Source organism: Aedes aegypti, chromosome 2 (assembly GCF_002204515.2).
Source record: "Aedes aegypti strain LVP_AGWG chromosome 2, AaegL5.0 Primary Assembly, whole genome shotgun sequence".
Lineage (NCBI taxonomy): Eukaryota > Metazoa > Arthropoda > Insecta > Diptera > Culicidae > Aedes > Aedes aegypti.
In genome coordinates this window covers 120,127,114-120,145,629 of record NC_035108.1, presented here as the reverse complement: position 1 = coordinate 120,145,629, position 18,516 = coordinate 120,127,114, and the positions used below count along the sequence as shown (strand labels likewise).

Sequence of the window (18,516 nt, the reverse complement as noted above, 5' to 3'; positions counted from 1 at the left end):
GTAAAAAGAACTTCTTTATCAGTTAAAAACTGCTATAAATTATATTTAGTTTGCAATTTACCTCTATCAGCCAGCCGCTCTTAGCCGCTACCTCCTTCTTGACAATGTCGTTATTTTTTTATTTTCATCCAAATATGGGTAGTTTGTGGTACTCATATATAGGTAAACATGCTTTACTCATAAAGTGAGTGAATTTTACCAAATTTTATCAGTATAATTTACCCATATTATAGGTTATGCAACAGAAACCCAAATTTGGGTGAATCAACTACCCATTTTTGGGTAGACTGATCTTAGCGTGTAAGGACATCTATACCTCGCTTATTTCGTGGTATAAAATTGGAGTGGAATTTTATCGAAGTGTATTTTAAAAGTTGTTCTGTTTTCCGTGTGCAGATTTTGGCTGCGTTCGGCTATGTTGCCAACTTGCCAACGCAAAAACTAGAATTGACTGACAGTATCAGCCGAGAAACGTCAAACAACCTCCGTTTCGGTTTTCGCTTGCTCATGTTGAGTGAATCTACTTCGATTGTTTGAAAGTTTTAAAAAGGTGAAATATCCGTTATAAAACAGTGATTTAGTACTTATTACTTGTAGTAAGCGATCGTCTACGGATACTCTTTTGGTAAGTGATGAAATTCCTATATTTGGTTCGAATTTCAAGTAAACTTGTGTCCCTCTATGTTGCCGCCTTCAATTTGCCTTCGTCATTCTGTTTCCAGGACCATCATGGATCAAAACATGGACATCAACGCCTTCGAGGGCCGCATCGTAAAGATGGAAGTGGACTATTCGGCCACTTGCGACGAGAAGATTCCCCTGTGCAAAGAGATGGCCAAAACCGAAAGCAAATTTAACGAGGCGCTGGAAATGTTACTGCAGCTGGAGAAACAAACCAGAATCGGTGCCGATATGGTTTCGAGTTCCCGGGTACTGATTGCGATTGTGCAAATTTGCTTCGAAGCAGGAAACTGGAACTACCTGAATGAGTATATCACAATCCTGGTGAAGAGGCGTTCCCAGTCGAAACAAGCCGTGGCCAAGATGGTCCAGGAATGCTGCACCTATGTGGACAAAACTCCGGACAAGGAAACCAAGCTGAAGCTGATCGATACCCTGAGAACCGTGACCGAGGGTAAAATCTACGTCGAAGTGGAACGGGCACGTCTGACCAAGATGCTGGCCGATATTAAGGAAGCGGATGGGGACGTTACGGGGGCGGCATCCATCATGGAGGAACTCCAGGTCGAAACGTACGGATCGATGGACAAGCGGGAAAAGGTTGAGTTGATCCTGGAACAGATGAGACTGTGCCTGGCGAAGCAGGACTTTGTCCGCACCCAGATCATTGCCAAGAAGATTAACATCAAGTTCTTCAACGATGCGGAGCAGCAGGATCTGAAGCTGAAGTATTACGATTTGATGGTAAGCGGATTTGAGTATTACAGGGCTGGTAGCAGGTCTCTTTTTAGAAACTTGGTCTCTATGTTATTGCAAGTCTATAGAAAGTCTCTATTTAAATCCTCTCTTTCCCATGGTAACTCCAGTGCTCCATTGATTTTCGACGACCTTGAGACAAACCGAATCAGATAAATACTATGCAATAGTTACTAGTATATGATTTCATATTCTTCAAATTAATCCAAAAATCAACTTGTTTTTTCAATTGTAAAAGTGATAGAAGCTATTTCATTGCAGGGAATATTTGACTCATGACGTAACAATTTGGGTGCTACTCAAATAGCGCTACAAACGATAGTTTAATTTTGCTAAAGATGCATGATTTTTAACTTTTTAATGAGAAACAAATCGCTGTACAGTGTTCATTAGTGTTCAGCATTAACCCTCTAATACCCAAATTTTTATTTTCGATTTAAGTATTATTTTTCGTTATCTAAAATCGTTCTAAACACGTTTTGGGCATTTATTTATTTTTATTCACAAATTTTTAAATTTTGGTTTTTGATTTTTTATTATTTTTATTTTTGAACATCCCTAGCTTTTTTCATTTTTTCTTGAAGCCTTTTCTAGTTGTTGATTTTTGGCAATAATAAAAATTTAAATTGTTACGGTATTTTTAAAAATATTAAATTTTTAATTTTTTTTCGGAGCGTATTTTATTTTCCTTGTAACTAACGGAAAAACAGGTTTGAAATGATTTTAATACCACCAGGCTCTTCGTTTGTGATAGGTTAATCGTAGAAAAATATAAAAGGTACGATTTTTTATATTACACGTTAAATGAAGCCCAGGCATTTGTAGGTTATATAAGAATGCAATTTTTCAAACAATTTCTAAAAATACAAAAAAGTTTCAAAAGTCATAAAAAACTTTTCTTATATGCGTGTTATGAGTCAAGGTATAAGCCAAAAATAAAATCATTTTGATTTCCGAGCTACGAAAAAATACACAAAATTCCAAAGTGTACCCCGTCTAAAGGCGGGGTTGGGTATTAGAGGGTTAATATTAGGATTTCAATTCATTGCCATCAGTGTAATATTCCCCGAATGAAGTGTGAAATAATTGGGCGGTGTGCATTAATTGGCAATCTACTTGACGGAATTCGTCCAGAATCCTTCAGCAAAACAATGTTAATAACTCCAGAAATTGCAGCAGGGTTTCTTCTAAAAATTCTTCTAGGATTTTATCCGAGGATTGTTCGAGTAATGTGATTTCTCCAGGAAATCTTTCAAAGAATCCTGAATGAACTTCACTACAAGAATTATCAAGTTTATTCCAGGGTTTTTGTTGAAATGTGTTCAAAGATTTTTGTTTTTTTTTTTTTTTTTTCTTTATTAACGAGATTTGGGCTAGTTCATCTCGGAAGGATTTTTGTGAAAATCTTACAAAAATTACTCCACCCGTTCCTACGCTGATTTTTCATCGATTCTCCCAAATATTTCCACAGGAATTCCTTCAAGGAAATCTATTAAGATTTTTTCAGGTAAAAATAAATCATAAATTCATCCATAAGGTTATCTGTAAGTTTGTTTGGAATGTGATTCAAGAATTACTCGTGTAAACTCTTTCGAAGCTTCTGAGTAATTTCTCAAGTTAGTTCTGCATAGATTCATTGAAAGCTTTCTAACAGAAAATATTCAAGTTATTCTCCAGAGAAGGTTTTCGAGGGAAGCCTCCAAGAAATTCTGCACGACATTATTCAGGGATCCGTTTTTTAAGCAATCAATATATCTGTAGAATAATCTCAGGGATCTAACATTCCCTCAAGAGACTTTAACAGGAGTTAATTCGATATTTCTCAAGAGATTTCTTCAGATACTTCCAACTCGGAAGAAACAATCATTGGTAGTTCTTTGAAATATTTCATAGACAGATTCCAAGAGGACTACCTAGGAATTACTGAAGGAAATCGGGTGAAGATACACGTGATGAATTGTATCATATTCCAAGAAAAACATTTTATAAATTTATCTAGAAATACATAGATAAAACCTGTAAAAATCTGTTGAGTAATTTCTGGAGACATCAATAATTACTGGATTAGTTTAGCAAAAATTCACAGAAGACGTTTTTGAAACGTTGAGAGAAATCATATTGAATTCTTGAAGGATCCTATAAACAAAAATTTAGCAGAAATTTCTTGAGAAGTCATTGAAAGAATGAATGGATAAAAATTAGAAGGAAACTGGGATAATGCCTGAAATAATGTTTGATGAAATTTCTCGATACAATCATGGAAAAGTACATAACAGTAATATTTGGCCTAATAATAAGATTAATAGCCAAGGAAGTTCTTAGAAGTATCCTTAGAGAAATTACTGGTGAGATCCTCTTTCTCAATTTTTTTTACAATCACTTTAAAACAAACTATTAACTTTTTTTATTCTGCTTGCAGTGAATCCTGCTGCTAAATTTCAGCGGTTCCAGAAAACCCTTCAGAGACTAGTATGCGACTGTATTTCATAGATTATTTAGGAATTTCTTCTCGGATAATTCCTCGAGGAAAAGCTTAAGGAATTCTGCTATTGATTTCTTCAGAAATTTATCCTGACATATTTTCAGGGACTCCTTCAGAGTCCTCTCCAAAAATTCCTCTAGTTATTCCTCCACCAATTCTCCCACAACGTCTTCCAGCGCTATTTCAAGGATGCTTAGGGGAATTTATACAGAACTTGTTCGAGAAAATCCTTGAGCATTCGAACGTATCTCCCTCCAGTACCCAGAAACTATCTCAGGATATCCTCCAGATATTTTGAACCTAATTCTCTCACCGATTTTGACAGCATTTCTTTCCGAAAAATTCTCAAAGGTTCATTGCAGAATTTTTGAAGAAATTCGGTTAGGGATTTTTCTAGGTAAAATATTTTTTTCAGTTATCTTTACAGACTTTTCCATATGAATTCCTACAAAAAAAATCATCCACATTTACTCCCAGGAATTGCTCCAAAAAATCTTCCCTATTTTGAGACTTCCTGTTTGAGGAAATATTCAATTTTTTTATATATATTTATCTTCCAGGAATTCATCGATATATTCGACCTGCGATTCCTCTTGGATTTCCTCCAAAAATCGCTTTAAGAATTTCTCCTGCATTCCATTACTGCTTCAGTTCTTCCAAACAATTTCTCGTGTAATTTACAAAGTAAAATATTCATGTATTCTTTAAAAGTTCATTTAAGGTTTCACATCACCTTATGCTACAGTAATAATTCCAGTCATACATCCGATCATTCCCAACGATCATTCAATGATTTCATCCGGTAGTTTTCAAGAGATTCCTGTAGGATCCAGAGATTTAATCTTTTTTTTTTTCAACTATCTTAGCAAATTGTCTAGGAAATCCTCCAAGATTTACTCAAGAGCCCAGGATTCAGAAATTTTCTCCTGGATTGAAAAGAAACCGCAATGATTCCTAAAAAAATCCGTGATTTTTTCCTGGAGACTACCCTGAGAAAATGAGTGGTTTTTTTTTAGGATTTCCTTGAGAAATTTCTTAAAAGATTTCTGAAAGAATCTAAGGAATAATCTTTGGTGTTATTTCTATTATTCTTGGAATTTCTTGGGATAAAATCCGATTGAAATCTTAAAGAAATCCTAAGACAATGTTGTAGGGAAATCCTAGCAAATATCTGGAGAAAATACTGGTGGAACTCTAGAAGATGTTCTACACGAGAACCTTCGAGGAAGTCCAGGAGAAAAAATATAGAATGATTGGATAAATTCCTGGAGGACTTTGGACTCTCTTGAAAAAAAATCTGAGAGAATCTTTGGAGGAACTCTTGAAGTCCGTAAAATTCAATGAATGAACTTCTTTGAAGTAATATAAGCAGAAAACTTTGGACAAATACTTGAACAAATTCTTGGAGAAAATAATGAAAACCAAAAAAATCATACCGTAAAATGGGGTGTTAAGGGATGAAAAAAAATTCGACTCGAATTTCAAGCAACTTCTAGTATGTCAATAATTGAACAAAGGACAGCCCTACCATTCTCTCGTCGTGTATATCAAAAGCCAAATACAATTTTGAGGATCCTATGACAGATTTCTGAGATAATCATGAAAATGTGTGATTTTTGACGGAAATGCAAAATGGGGTGTTAAGGAATTTGAGTTTCGTAAATAAAACCATATTTTTCCAACAAAAAAACATAATCTTTTAAGTCAATAACTTTGATGCATTCATTCAATTTCATAAGTTATGTTCAACCTTAATCAGATAATGCATCAATATGATTGAACTTGGAACTCCTGCAAACGCAAACCGTTTTAATTAAACTGCTAAATCTTTCATAGTTATTAATCCTATTTGGAAACTATCAATACATCGTAAAATTGTCTAATGTTTATACTTAAATGCAACTGGGTCATAACCTTTATATTTGCAGTTTACGAATCCTATGAGCTATGGAGAGCAACTGTTTAAATAATCTATAATATAAGGATAATTTCAACAAGCTTTTAGATTTAATAGAGGAAGCTTTCAGATTTAATTTAAAGTGGCCAATTTGCCCTGTAAATAAAACACTACACTAGGCAAAGTATTTGCATGCAACACCCAGTGGCATGGTCGAAAAAATACTGAAAAAGAAGAATGTTCCAGTATGGAGCGGAAATCTAACGCTCACTCCATAACACAATGCGTTTAGTGCCCGACAAGGCCGCGAAGTTTCTCAAAAAGAGAGAGTTGCGCGAAGAGGCTTCTTTGAATGATTGTTCTCCTTCTTCATCAAAAATAGACTCAATTTTTGCTGGTCTGCTCGATAGGTAGACAGACGGTTTGACAGTTCGATTGGTAGGTTTGGTTTCAATCTTCGCGCAACTCTTCATTTATAGACTCTGAGAAATGACAAAATGTTATTATTATTTACCACTTCATAGGAATACCACTAAAAAGATCAATGGCTTTAAAACTATTTCCAAATAAAAGAATCATTCAAACTTTCCAAACGTTTAACCAGTGTGGCCGAACAAGTTTTGGAAATAGTATCAAGAAAAATTCCATATTTACTTTAATACGTTGTTGTCAAGATTTTCCTATCAGTTATATCGATTTTCGAGATTAGACATTTTTGTGGTATTCAATAACAAGCAAAATAGACCCCTTAACTTTTGCAATGCACATTCACTCCACGGAACAAGCCAAAAGTATATTGGAATATATTAAGGCATAAATTGAATAAGTTTTGTACAGTCGAAGCTCGTTATAACGACAACATTTATAACGACAAAAGCTCTCTATTGCGACATTTTTCCGGTCCCATGAAACACATTTCGATGTTATAACTATTCTCTATAACGACTTTTCTCTATTGCGACGGTCCCTTGCGATGTCGTTATAACGCGCTTCGACTGTAGCTTGAAAAACGTAGAAAAGATAATCCCCTAACACCCCACTTATTTTCAAAAGGAGACTTTTTGAATAAGAAATATTTAAAATCTAAATCTAGATAAAATTTTCAAAAGTTTTTGTCTGCGTTGTGATCTCAATTAAATATACTTATGTTCCAAGTTACTCACATATTTTTCTCAATATTGTATCATACTTTTGTAGTTAAATGTATTTTGCATATAAAATTCGAACAAAAATGTTTTGAATCGTTTTCAATATCTAGACTCCACAATACTTAATTTTAATAGACGTCCCCTATCACGCAATGCAGCTCACAATTCTCCGAACAAATCAAGCATATCAGATGACTGATATATCGACTTTCGACATGTTTGTGATTTGTCAAACTTAATGGAAAAGGTCAATCCCTTAAAACCCCACGAGTCCTTAACACCCCATTTTACGGTACATAAATACCAGCCCTGCCTGGTATTATGGTTTCCGCTTAATACATAATTCAATGTTGTTTTCAGATCCGCTTGGACAAGGACTCGTCCTTCATCAAAACTTCGCGGCACTATTTGGCGGTGGTGGATTCGGAGCTGATCGTGCAGGAAACCGAAAAGCGCCAGCAGATGATGGTCTACGCCGTGCTGTACTGCATTCTGTCCCCGTACGACAACGAGCAGGTCGATATGATGCACAATCTGTCCAAGAATAAGCTGCTGGAGGAGCTGCCCGTTTACAAGTGAGTAGATTTTCGATGTAGAATAACTTGTTTTTCCTGGTCTACACATTTAGATTATTCCACCGAACTCAGCATCGCCGAGAATTCAATAGTCGAGAATTTGTTATTTTTCAATACCGAATCTCGGTACTTATTTCACCGTGATTTCAGTAATTAAATTTTTTAACGAGTTACAGTAGAAGTTTATCGAGATTCGGCAAACAATTAGCGAGATATCAACTGTTCGGCCCTTGGAGAATCGTTCTACTGAGGTCGATTTTCGAATTTAACCCGTATAGGCCTGAGTGAAAGCAAATATACTGAAACACTCACCGCTCAGTGAATTCTTAACGGATTCAAATGATTTTTTGTCAGTTCACTGGCCTACATATCTAGTTTCAGCGAGTGGCTAGAGGAACTCGGAAATATTCCTAAAGCCGGAGTAATTCCGGAGGGTCACTGGGTCAAGTCGGGTAAAAAAGGGCTATTTTTTGGGACATGCCAAATAATCTTTATTTATTTGCATTGACAACCATTTTAATTTGCATAAATCTACAAGATCTGATATTCAAAATTATAAATGAAGAGTTTTGCACCACTAAAATATACCGGATGTGGCCATTCGGACGTAATGCCCGGAAGAACCGGCTGTAGATTTTGTTGGATACTAAACCGTTTCAATTCTCGAAAAGTAAAAATCAAACATAATTGTGCACAAAAATGCGTTCCCATAAGCTTGGCACAGATGTTCAGATACAAATTGGTCACTTTATGACAAGTTTGAGGCGTCCGGGGACCCGAAAATGGTCATTTGTAGGATTAATCACATTCAAAACTCATGGTTATCCAATTCAATCGTTTCTCAAAAGCTTTACACACTTAAACGGATTCGCCGAGAACCCAACAGCTGATATCTCGGTAATAATTTGACGATTATCGGTAAAACATTTACCGAGATCTCGGTAAACGTTTACCGAATCTCAACGTTCGCCGAAATCTCGGCAAAAAAATTGGATTGCCGAAATCTCGGTAAAATAAGTACCGAGATTCGTCATTGAGAATTACCGAACTCTCAGCTGTTGGGTTCTCGGCGAAAAATTTTACTGAGGTCGGTAAAATAATTTAAGTGTGTACACTGAGGCAATTTTCTTAAAATTCCGTCATGTAGTGGCTACATTATAGCCGATTTTGGAAATCATCTGTGACTTGAAATTTGCCTACATTCAGGGGTCAAACGCACAGTACCCTTCTCACCCGACCTGACCCAGTGATCCACCGGAATAACTCCGGCCACAAGAATATTTTCGTGTTCCTCTGTCCACTTCTGGAAACTAGATATGTGTGCCAGTATACTGACAAAAAATCATTTGAATCCATTAAGAATTCGCTGAGCGGTGAGGGTTTTAGAATATTTGCTTTCACTCAGGCCTATACGGGTTAAGTGTGTATGGATCTTTTTGCCAACTTCGACCCTGGGCATTCGCGGCTATTATTGCACAGCCATGCTGATGGTGTCTTCGTGGGCATAAAGTATCATCTTGCATGCCACATGATAGGCGAATGAAAGCTTTCAGTTAATAACTGTTGTGCTCTTAGAACACTAAGCTGAGAATCGGACCCTGTCTCAGTGTAGACATAATGCTAAGTTGAAAAAGTGGTATGATTTATATTTAATTGGTCGCCCATCATGTTTAGTATTCTGTGTTTCTTCCTCTGATAGAAACTTTTTTGACGTAGTATTCCATTCCGTCTAGTCTTTGTTATTCTTCCTGTTTGAATCTGCTACTGCGACCTCTTTTAGATGTAATGTGGCATCATTCGTATCCTTAGTGCCGTATTACTTAATTGCCATTGAGAGAATCAATTAAGTTTCAAAGGTTAGTCTATCAATAGAGAATAACTCAACGAAGGTCACCCTTTATCAATCAAAATTGAGAAGATTAGAAGCAAAGGGCGGTAAGTGACAAAAACCTTCTTTTGAGAAAATCGCTTTTGAAGTTTGTTCAGTAAAACTTCGTTCCATGCAAATTGTATGGGAGCCGGAAAATCAAGCCAATCTTCAATTGAGGAGTTATGACAGTAGATATACCTAATCAATTGTTTGTCTGTATCAAGTTTAGCCTCGACAGCAGGACAGCATTTTCGCATAATTGAGGTAGAATTCAAATTAAACATTAGACTAAATTCTTACAGATTCTATAGCAGGATAGTAAAATTAATTTCGGACGACATTTTTATTGAATTCGTGGCACAGTTGTTATACGATCCGCTGAATCTTGGGAAGGATTATTATTTTATAATGGACAGGATTCTTACCAAATCAGGGTTAGATGGATGACTCGATTTTATCAGCCCCTTTACAAAACGTGCTTTAGTTTCTCTCCCTAACGTAAACAATGTTTGTTTTTCTTGCCTATGTTATGTATATTGGTAAACGATACGATAATAAAACGATAACAGCATAAAGTTTTCTTAAAGTAGGTGCTGACAAAATCTTACCAATTACAGTTTTTCGTTACAAAACCTTGGACAGAATTAAAATATTAAATATTCGATTCTTACAGAAAAACATGGTTCTATCTTACAGAATTTTGAGTAGTCTCACAGATTTGAAAACATACTTTTTCAAAAAAAAAATCTTGTCTCAATTCTGGCGTAATGCTGAGCACAAATCTCAAAGAACTCTAAGCAACATTATCACAGTATTCTATGAGGTATTCTCATGGAATCTTGAATAGGATACTCAGCAGTAATCACCTTGTTTTAAAATGTTTAATCGGCTATTTTTTTATTTTATTATGTGTAAACATTGATTGTGCGCAAATAAAATTTGGCGCGCCGCACAATATTATTTCTGAGATTTGGCCCGCAGTTACACAACGATGGGCAGATCTGCATTAAGGGGGCAGGATCCGTCATTGATTTTGGAATTTTCAAAAGCAGTTTTTTCGTTCAACATTTACAGGAAAATATGTTCACTGTATTCTAACTCCAACCGAAACACAGTGAACATATTTTCATCGAATAATTTTTGGATTTGAACCGAAAAACTGCTTTTGAATGTTCGATGATGACGATGATTACGATGACGGAGCGTTGCACGTTAACGGGACATGAAATTAAAGCTAGAGATTGGACTCATTCAACCGCAAAAGTCTTATACATTAGCATGACTACCTAGGTAACCAATAAGCATTTGAACAAGCAGCCCAGCAGACTTCTTACAGCATTTGAGCTGCTTCATGTCCTATCAAAGCAGTTTGATAGCTTAGCCGTCTCAAATAAGCAGACGCACTGCTCTTTAAAATCACTCTGTTGTTAAGAAGCATTTACAATGCAAGAGATGTTTTTCGTTTTGAGCAATCGAAATGCTTGTTACTTGCTTTATGACTGCCAAGAAAGAAGAGGCAAGACTATATGTTACGATTTGGAAAAGCTTTTTGTCTCTCTCATACCCTTCCATATCTCTCGCTTGTGTATGCCGTTTCTGGTCATCGCATACATTTATTTCCATCAAATTTGGAAGAAAATTTTAAAAACAAGCTTGAATGTTGTGGCAGAAACCAACTCATGTATTGTTTGTACCTTCCAGACTCCCATTTTGCTAGCAGATGTAGCTGGTCGTACAAGCGAACCAAATTTAATCGAATGGAAATCCACTCTCTTACTCTGCACAGATAAAATACTCTCCACTTTGCACAAATGAATTGAGCATCTGCTATCAAATAATACGACATTAACGAACCTAAATATGCTAGCTTAAGAAGGGCACAAATTCATTGCTCGACAATCAATCCTCTGTAGCATCGTCTGTAGCGCGGAGTATTTACCAATCGTCCGGTCCTCCTTACGAATCGCAATCTGGGATGTGAGCAAAAAACTGCATCATAACAACAAAAAGCTACAATGACAGAAAGACGATATGAGAGAAAGAGATAAGAAGAATGTCAAAATTTTGTTTGTGTTCTGCTCTCCACCAAGGCGTTACTCTTTTTTTGACAGCCAAGCGCAACGTTCCTGAAGGAGTAGTATTGAAGCAGCCCGTTATTTCGCCAAAACCTGCATTGGGGAAGCACTAATGACAGCTATAGGCTTGATGAGCATTTAATGCTTTGCCGTGTCAACACATATAATGCTGGATGAATGCTATTTCAAATGCTGAATGGTTACTTGGGTAACCGCCCGCAGTTGCTACTCCATTATTGTTAGAAAATCTGTACTTATACAGGGAACCAACAGACGGTACTCAGGATCAGTAGCATCCTCAATGTCTAAGTACTGGTGCTCTCATTATTATTACAAACAATAACGGCGGCTGCTGCAACCGAGTACAGGTCAATTTGGGGATGGGAGGGAAATGTTTACGAGTTATTTGCTTTATGGAAGCCGATGAACCCTCTGCATGTTCTACAGGAAACACTGGCAATTTTGATACGATAGAGGGTTGTAGGGATTGGTTTTGGTAAACGATGAAGAAATAATTTGAAATGAATACGTGAGCATAAACATAGATGACCGATACTCTTTTTGTAACCGAACTACGTGAACCGGAATGATCCCCATTTCGTCGCTCGCTCCACAGGAGCATGCAACAGAGTCAACAAATGAAATATTACTTTCAAATTTCTAAAGGGGGCTTGAGCTTAGACAACTTGGGATGTGATCAGCAATACATTCGACGCATTTGAAGTTGCTTGATTGTTGGAAAAATACAGATCCTAAGACAAGCAGGTTTGCTAGATCTAGCCTTTCAATATTGATTATTTTGTATGGGAAATGGGAAAGTTAGAAATGTATTGTCCAATACTGTATGTCCCGTCTGTGCACCAGTATCGGCTCATGTAACAGTAGCCCGCTCACGAGTTTACATAAAAGATTGCACACAGTATTCTTAACTATGTTGATTTGAAACGGCGAGCGACTATTCGTGATCTAACGCAAAGCTAAAATGCGTGATTATTGCATCCTAACATAATTTTGTTGTTATTTTTTCAAGAAAAATCCACACAATCATATTGCGCATTTCTTTCACCACTGGACTTTCGCAGAAGTTTTTACAAGTGCGGAAACGATAATAAAAGTGCGCAATTGCATCAAATCGGATAAGTGTCTTCGGGGGACTTATTCTTCGTAAATCAAAGAATAAGTGCTCTGAAGACACCAACAGGATTCAATGCAATCCCGCACTTTTATTCACATTTTCGCACTTATGAGGCCGCACTTCGCAGTCCAGTAGTGAAAGAAATACACAATATTACAGATAAGATTTTCAGGCCTGATAGCGAGTCATTTTTTAGTGACTTGGTCACTTTTTTCGACCTGGTCACTAAAAAGTCACTGAAGTCACTGTTTTCGTGATCTAATGATAAATAAACAAGGATCTGGATCAGCTTCAGACACATAAATAGCAGGACAGTAATATTTGACTGATTTTTATTATTCTAAGGCATTTTTTTTTCAATTAGCATATTAGAGTGTCTAGAAAGGAAGGGATAGGAAAGTTAGCAAGGAACCTTTCCTTCCAGAATATATAAAATTTAATAAATTTATGATAAAAGTTTTGGTAAAGTTTTGAAATATAAATGTCGGCAAAATTTAAGGTAGACCTGCTGAGCGTATATAAAGGATTAGCTCAACGGCTGAATACGTAGTCCGTGGCTTTATAAAACTTCTCTAAAATTTTAACCAAATATTATCAAATTTGTCAGGAACTTGTTCAGGATTATGCCTTGTAAAAAAAAGTTCAAAATAAGTGTTTGTTTTGGATAAAATCATTCTCTAACTCTCTAATTACCACGGCACTAATCACCTGATTAAGTTTTTCTCGAGTTTATCGAAAATAGATAAAACTGCTAAGCTACCTTTGGAGAGTGTATATCATATGTAAATTTTTACTGGGATTTATTGCTCTTCTTCTTAATCAGATTTGTTTACCCATACTCTGTCCCTTGATGACATTTCATTCTTCTTTCTGGCGTTACGTCCCCACTGGGACAGAGCCTGCTTCTCAGCTTAGTGTTCTAATGAGCACTTCCACAGTTATTAACTGAGAGCTTACTATGCCAATGACCATTTTTGCATGTGTATATCGTGTGGCAGGTACGAAGATACTCTATGCCCTGGGAAGTCGAGAAAATTTCCAACCCGAAAAGATCCTCGACTGGTGGGATTCGAACCCACGACCCTCAGCTTGGTCTTGCTGAATAGCTGCGCGTTTACCGCTACGGCTATCTGGGCCCCATGATGACATTTCATATCTATTTTATTTTGATTAAATTATTCGAATACATTTAAAGCAATTAACCTTCGGGCTGTCACATTGTTGTACTTTGTACAAGAGTTGTGATGTATATGCTTTATATACTCATTTCGCAACAAAGTTATCTATCGACACCAAACCAAAATGTATTCCTCGAGAATCTTCTAAAGAACAATACTCGATAGTTATTACTCACTGAATGGCCCTTTATAATGCGGTAAAATCAAGAAATGTACACCAGGGTGGCCATCGAACCGGGAAAAACGGGAAAACCGGGAAAAACGGGAAAATCGGGAAAAAGACGGGAATTTGAATCCATCGGGAAAAAGACGGGAAAAACCGGGAATTTGAGATGGTCACCGGGAAAACCATTGTGAACGAACATCTTCAAGCTCCAAATTTACAAACCACCAAAAATAAGTTGTAGAAAGTTTATATGGTTTATTATATTTTCATTAAGCATCTGTATTCTTGGAAAATAACATTTAAACATCAATGATTAACCTCTTTTTTTCCGTAGAAAAGGTTTAGCTACACTAAAGTTCTTAGAAATGTTTCAAATTGGTTGGCAATATTTCGAAATCGTTTGTTTTTTTCTCACTACCAGGGCTTGATTTTTTCACTAATCTATCTGATTCAAAATTTCGAATCAGAGTTTCAAAACTTCTGGCAGAATTAAGGTGAAGATGAATCGAAGCCAAAGTTCAAATTTTCAAGAGCACAAATCTGGAGAAGCGAACACCCGTTTGAGCTGAAAACTTAATCGATTGTTCACCACCAGCCATTGACCAATCGATCAAGTTTTCAACTTAAACGGATGTTTGGTTCTCCAGATTTGTGCTCTTGAAAATTTGAGGTTTGGCTTCGATTCATCTTCACCTTAAACCATGAACATATTGGATTCATAATTTTCTTTAGTTTCTTCTGTTTAGTGAAGCTTTGTTTCTTCCTCCTCACCTTAAACTTTATTTGCTTTAGTGAACTTTTCTTTTTTATGAAGATAAAAAAATCGAAAGATTATAGATTGAAACATTTGAAATAGTGTTATAGGATGCACAAAAGGGGTTATCTATATACATGAAAATGGAATGGTGTTCGCATGTCACGAGTTGGCATGAGAACGGGACGACCGATTTCAACATGTTTTTCACTTCTGTTGTCATCAAGCGCTCCGGCGTGTTTAAGTGGAATAATATTGTGTATTTCTTTCTGCAAAGTGCGGCTTCATGAGTGTGAAAATGCAAATGAAAGTGCGGGATTGCATCGAATCATGTTGGTGTCTTCAGAGCACTTATTCGTTGGACTGTGAGGAATAACCCCGCTGAAGACACCGCCTCGATTGTCATAACTTTTGCGAAAGTCCAGTGGTGAAAAAAATGCGCAATATTTTTGAAAATCGTCCAAGAAACTTGTGGGAAATGTAAATTTGGCTAAAACTTCAGAATTTTTTATTTTTTTTTTTTCAAGGCCTTCAGGCCGTACCCTACTGGGCAATACAACGTTTGCAGGGACTGCTAGTTGTTAAAGTGAATCAAAAGAGCCAAGAGTAGAAACCATCCAATTGGCACAATTGAGGGGATTAGAAGCAAAGGGCAGTAAGTGACAGAAACCTAGTTTTAAGTGTTTTTTTAGGCAATTTTTCATATCGAACTAATTTTATAGGATTCTAAAAAACCAACCCGAAAATTATTATTTTTCTTATTGGGCGGAAAAATCACCTAAAAATACCGTTGAAAAGCTTGCAGTAGAATTTTTTAGTATATTCAGCTAAAAAACCGATCAAAGGATCATCCTTTTGCGTATGGGCCCCTCAATTGAAAACCGGGAAAATTTTGAAAATCATATCGGGAAAACCGGGAAAAAAGCGGGAATTTCAAAATGGATATTTGGTGGCCACCCTGGTACACGGAAGTCACATAATAATATACGATTCGTGTAAACCACAGTTTGAAATCGGTATATCTCAAAATCCAGATAATTTAAAAACTTGAGGTCTCCAGTGAAGCTGTTCTGAAACGCAATCTGATGGTACCTCATTTTATTCAGAATTTGATCGCTAGGTGACACTAGTTTTACAGATATTTCAGGATCCTGACCATTTAGAAGGATGGCGGCTTCGGCAAAGTAATTCAGTAGCTCAAGGGCTAGCATTCTTTGAGCCAAGAAATAGGATATTGAGCATGAAATTAATATTTTTCGGATACTGCTGGATCTTCAATTTTTTAGACAGGCATCTTCGGCAAAGTTTTTCATCAGCATCAGGGACTGTCATTATTTTACCAAATCTCGAACTTCAGGGATTAACTCCTCTACCGGCAGGTTCATATTTTACCGCAATGAAAATATTCAAATCTCGATAAACTTTGCGTTTCTCGATATTTTTGCACTATTATTTCACAAGTTCTCAATAAACTCTTTTAGTCTTAGAATCTGTGTCAATAATGTTCATTGGTCAACTGGATCATGTGATATTTCAAAATTCTTTGGGTGCCGATGCGTAGCTATGACCCACGTAAATATCTCAGGCTACAGAATTTTTATCGTATTCGGATATTCACTCTTTGAAACAATACATTAATAGAAATTGATGATTTTTTTCAAAATAGGTCCTTATTACCTTCCTTATCAACTTTTTGTAGTCCACATTTTATTTTTTTGTTAAATTTACGTAAAACAAAATGGCCGCCAAAAATATTTAATATGGAGAATGTCGGTCGCCCAAGGAACATCGGAATATCTTTAGAACCAGATCATCAATGACAGATACAGACATAGATTCTTAAACCAGAAAAGTGTTTTGAGAACTTGTGAAAACCTGGTGCAAAAATATAGAGAAACAAAAAAGTAATTTTTGAATATTTCTATTTTATTTCAAAAATGAAGCTGTCGGTAGAGGAGTTAAAAGAAGAAAGCATTTGAGCTACTGAACAACTCTGCGGAAGACGTCATCTATCTAAGCGATCAGGCTCCTGAGATTTCCTCAAAACAAATGTTTTATGCTGACTAGCGCCGCCTGGTGGCAAAATGTTGAATCAACTAGCTCTAACAATGATAGTCCTTGAGCTGCCGAACAACTTTGTCGAAGACGTCATCTTTCTAAGTGGTCAGACTCCTGAGATATTCGCAAAACCAAGGGTGTTGTACAAAATACAACGCGGAACTACACGCGTTACCAAAATTCGCGCGACAGCCGAAAGCTTAACTGTTAAGATAATTATGATTAAGATGAACTGTTAAGGTAATTTTAAATTTTAAAGGCCTACACTTGTTAATATTCTTGATGACAAGCACCATGTTTTCTATCCTGATCAGTAATTGCAGAATTCGCTCTCATTTGAGTATGAAGCACAATCAAAGCAAGCAAAGAAAAACATCCCATATGTTGCGGTCCACGATCGTCAATGTATCGCAAGTTGTAACAAGTCTGATAAATTGAAGCAGCGAACGAGAGCCCCAGAGAGAGCGATGATAAAATCCATTTGTATCGCATGTTTACCGTGGGGGGTAGGTGTTTTACTTCACTTCCCCAGGTTTGGAGCATGTTTAGAGGGGTTTTATCATGCACTACTATCCCCCTAATCTGATAAAAATTGTAGCAGCATACGATAAACAGTCTCTCATAATGTGCAGCATGTTATTATAGTTACAGAGAGCGATACGTGAGAGATTCTCTCAATTTTCTCAGGATTCAATCCCTGATCCAGATCTTTTATTTTGGACTAGTGTTTGTAGTTATGAAGTCACTTTTTAGTCACTATTGATCATTTTAGTCACTGAAGTCACTGTCTGATCACTACCAACTCTGCAATTCATAGCACATGAATAGATATCATTTGAATTTGCAAAACTTCTGCAACATAACCTCACACTTGATCGCCAATGTTTCACAAATTTACTTCATTTATGGTAAAGCGGGAAGCCATGCTTAAGGCATGATGCTTTTTTGCTATCTTTTATATTATTTTAAAAATTATCAGCAAAAGTTTCCAGAAACAAATCTTGAGTTTTTGATGAACAATAAAGCTAAAAATTTGAGAATTGTTTCTTCAAATGAACAGGGTAATGATTGCTTATTGGCATGACTTCCCGAGCGGCCTGTTGGCTAACTCGCGAAGGGCGGAAAGTCACAGTAATAAAGCAAATAATAATCAAAATTTTTCCGATTCCCCACAGAGAACTGCTTCGCCTGTTCATGTGCAAGGAGCTGATCAATTTCGATGCCCTGTGCACCGTGTACGGTACCGAGCTGAACACGCTCGACATCTTCAATCAGGAGACGACCCACGGCAAAAAGTGCTGGGCTGAGCTGAAGAACCGTCTGATCGAACACAACGTGCGCATCATCTCCAACTACTACACCCGCATCAACCTGAAGCGCATGGCCGAACTGCTGGACCTGACCGAGGGCGAATGCGAAGACTATCTGTCCCGGATGGTTAATGCCGGCACGTTGACGGTGAAGACTGACCGCCCTGCTGGAATCATCCACTTCTCGACGAAGAAGGCTGCCTCGGAAATCCTGAACGATTGGGCCTTCGGACTGAACGAACTGATGAATCTGGTGAACAAAACGTGTCACCTGATCAACAAGGAGGAATGCATCAATAACGTTATGCCGGCTCCGAGCGTTACATCGTCATAGGTCGTTTGAAATTTCTAATGCATTAGGATTAACCGAAACTGTTGCACTGAGCAGTATAATAATTTGAGTAATAAAACGTCTAATTAATGTAAAATCA

At 36.9% G+C, this 18,516-nt stretch overlaps 1 protein-coding gene across 1 annotated transcript; it reads left to right on the top strand.

Annotated features, from left to right (window-relative positions):
- Window positions 1–455: 455 nt before the first annotated feature.
- On the top strand, window positions 456–18,516 carry LOC5564146 (26S proteasome non-ATPase regulatory subunit 12). Its single transcript, XM_001648426.2, has 4 exons — window positions 456–625; window positions 723–1,425; window positions 7,325–7,539; window positions 17,951–18,516. Exons 2-4 carry the CDS (start codon window positions 730–732, stop codon window positions 18,417–18,419), a joined length of 1,380 nt encoding a protein of 459 aa, XP_001648476.1. The 5' UTR covers window positions 456–625; window positions 723–729; the 3' UTR covers window positions 18,420–18,516.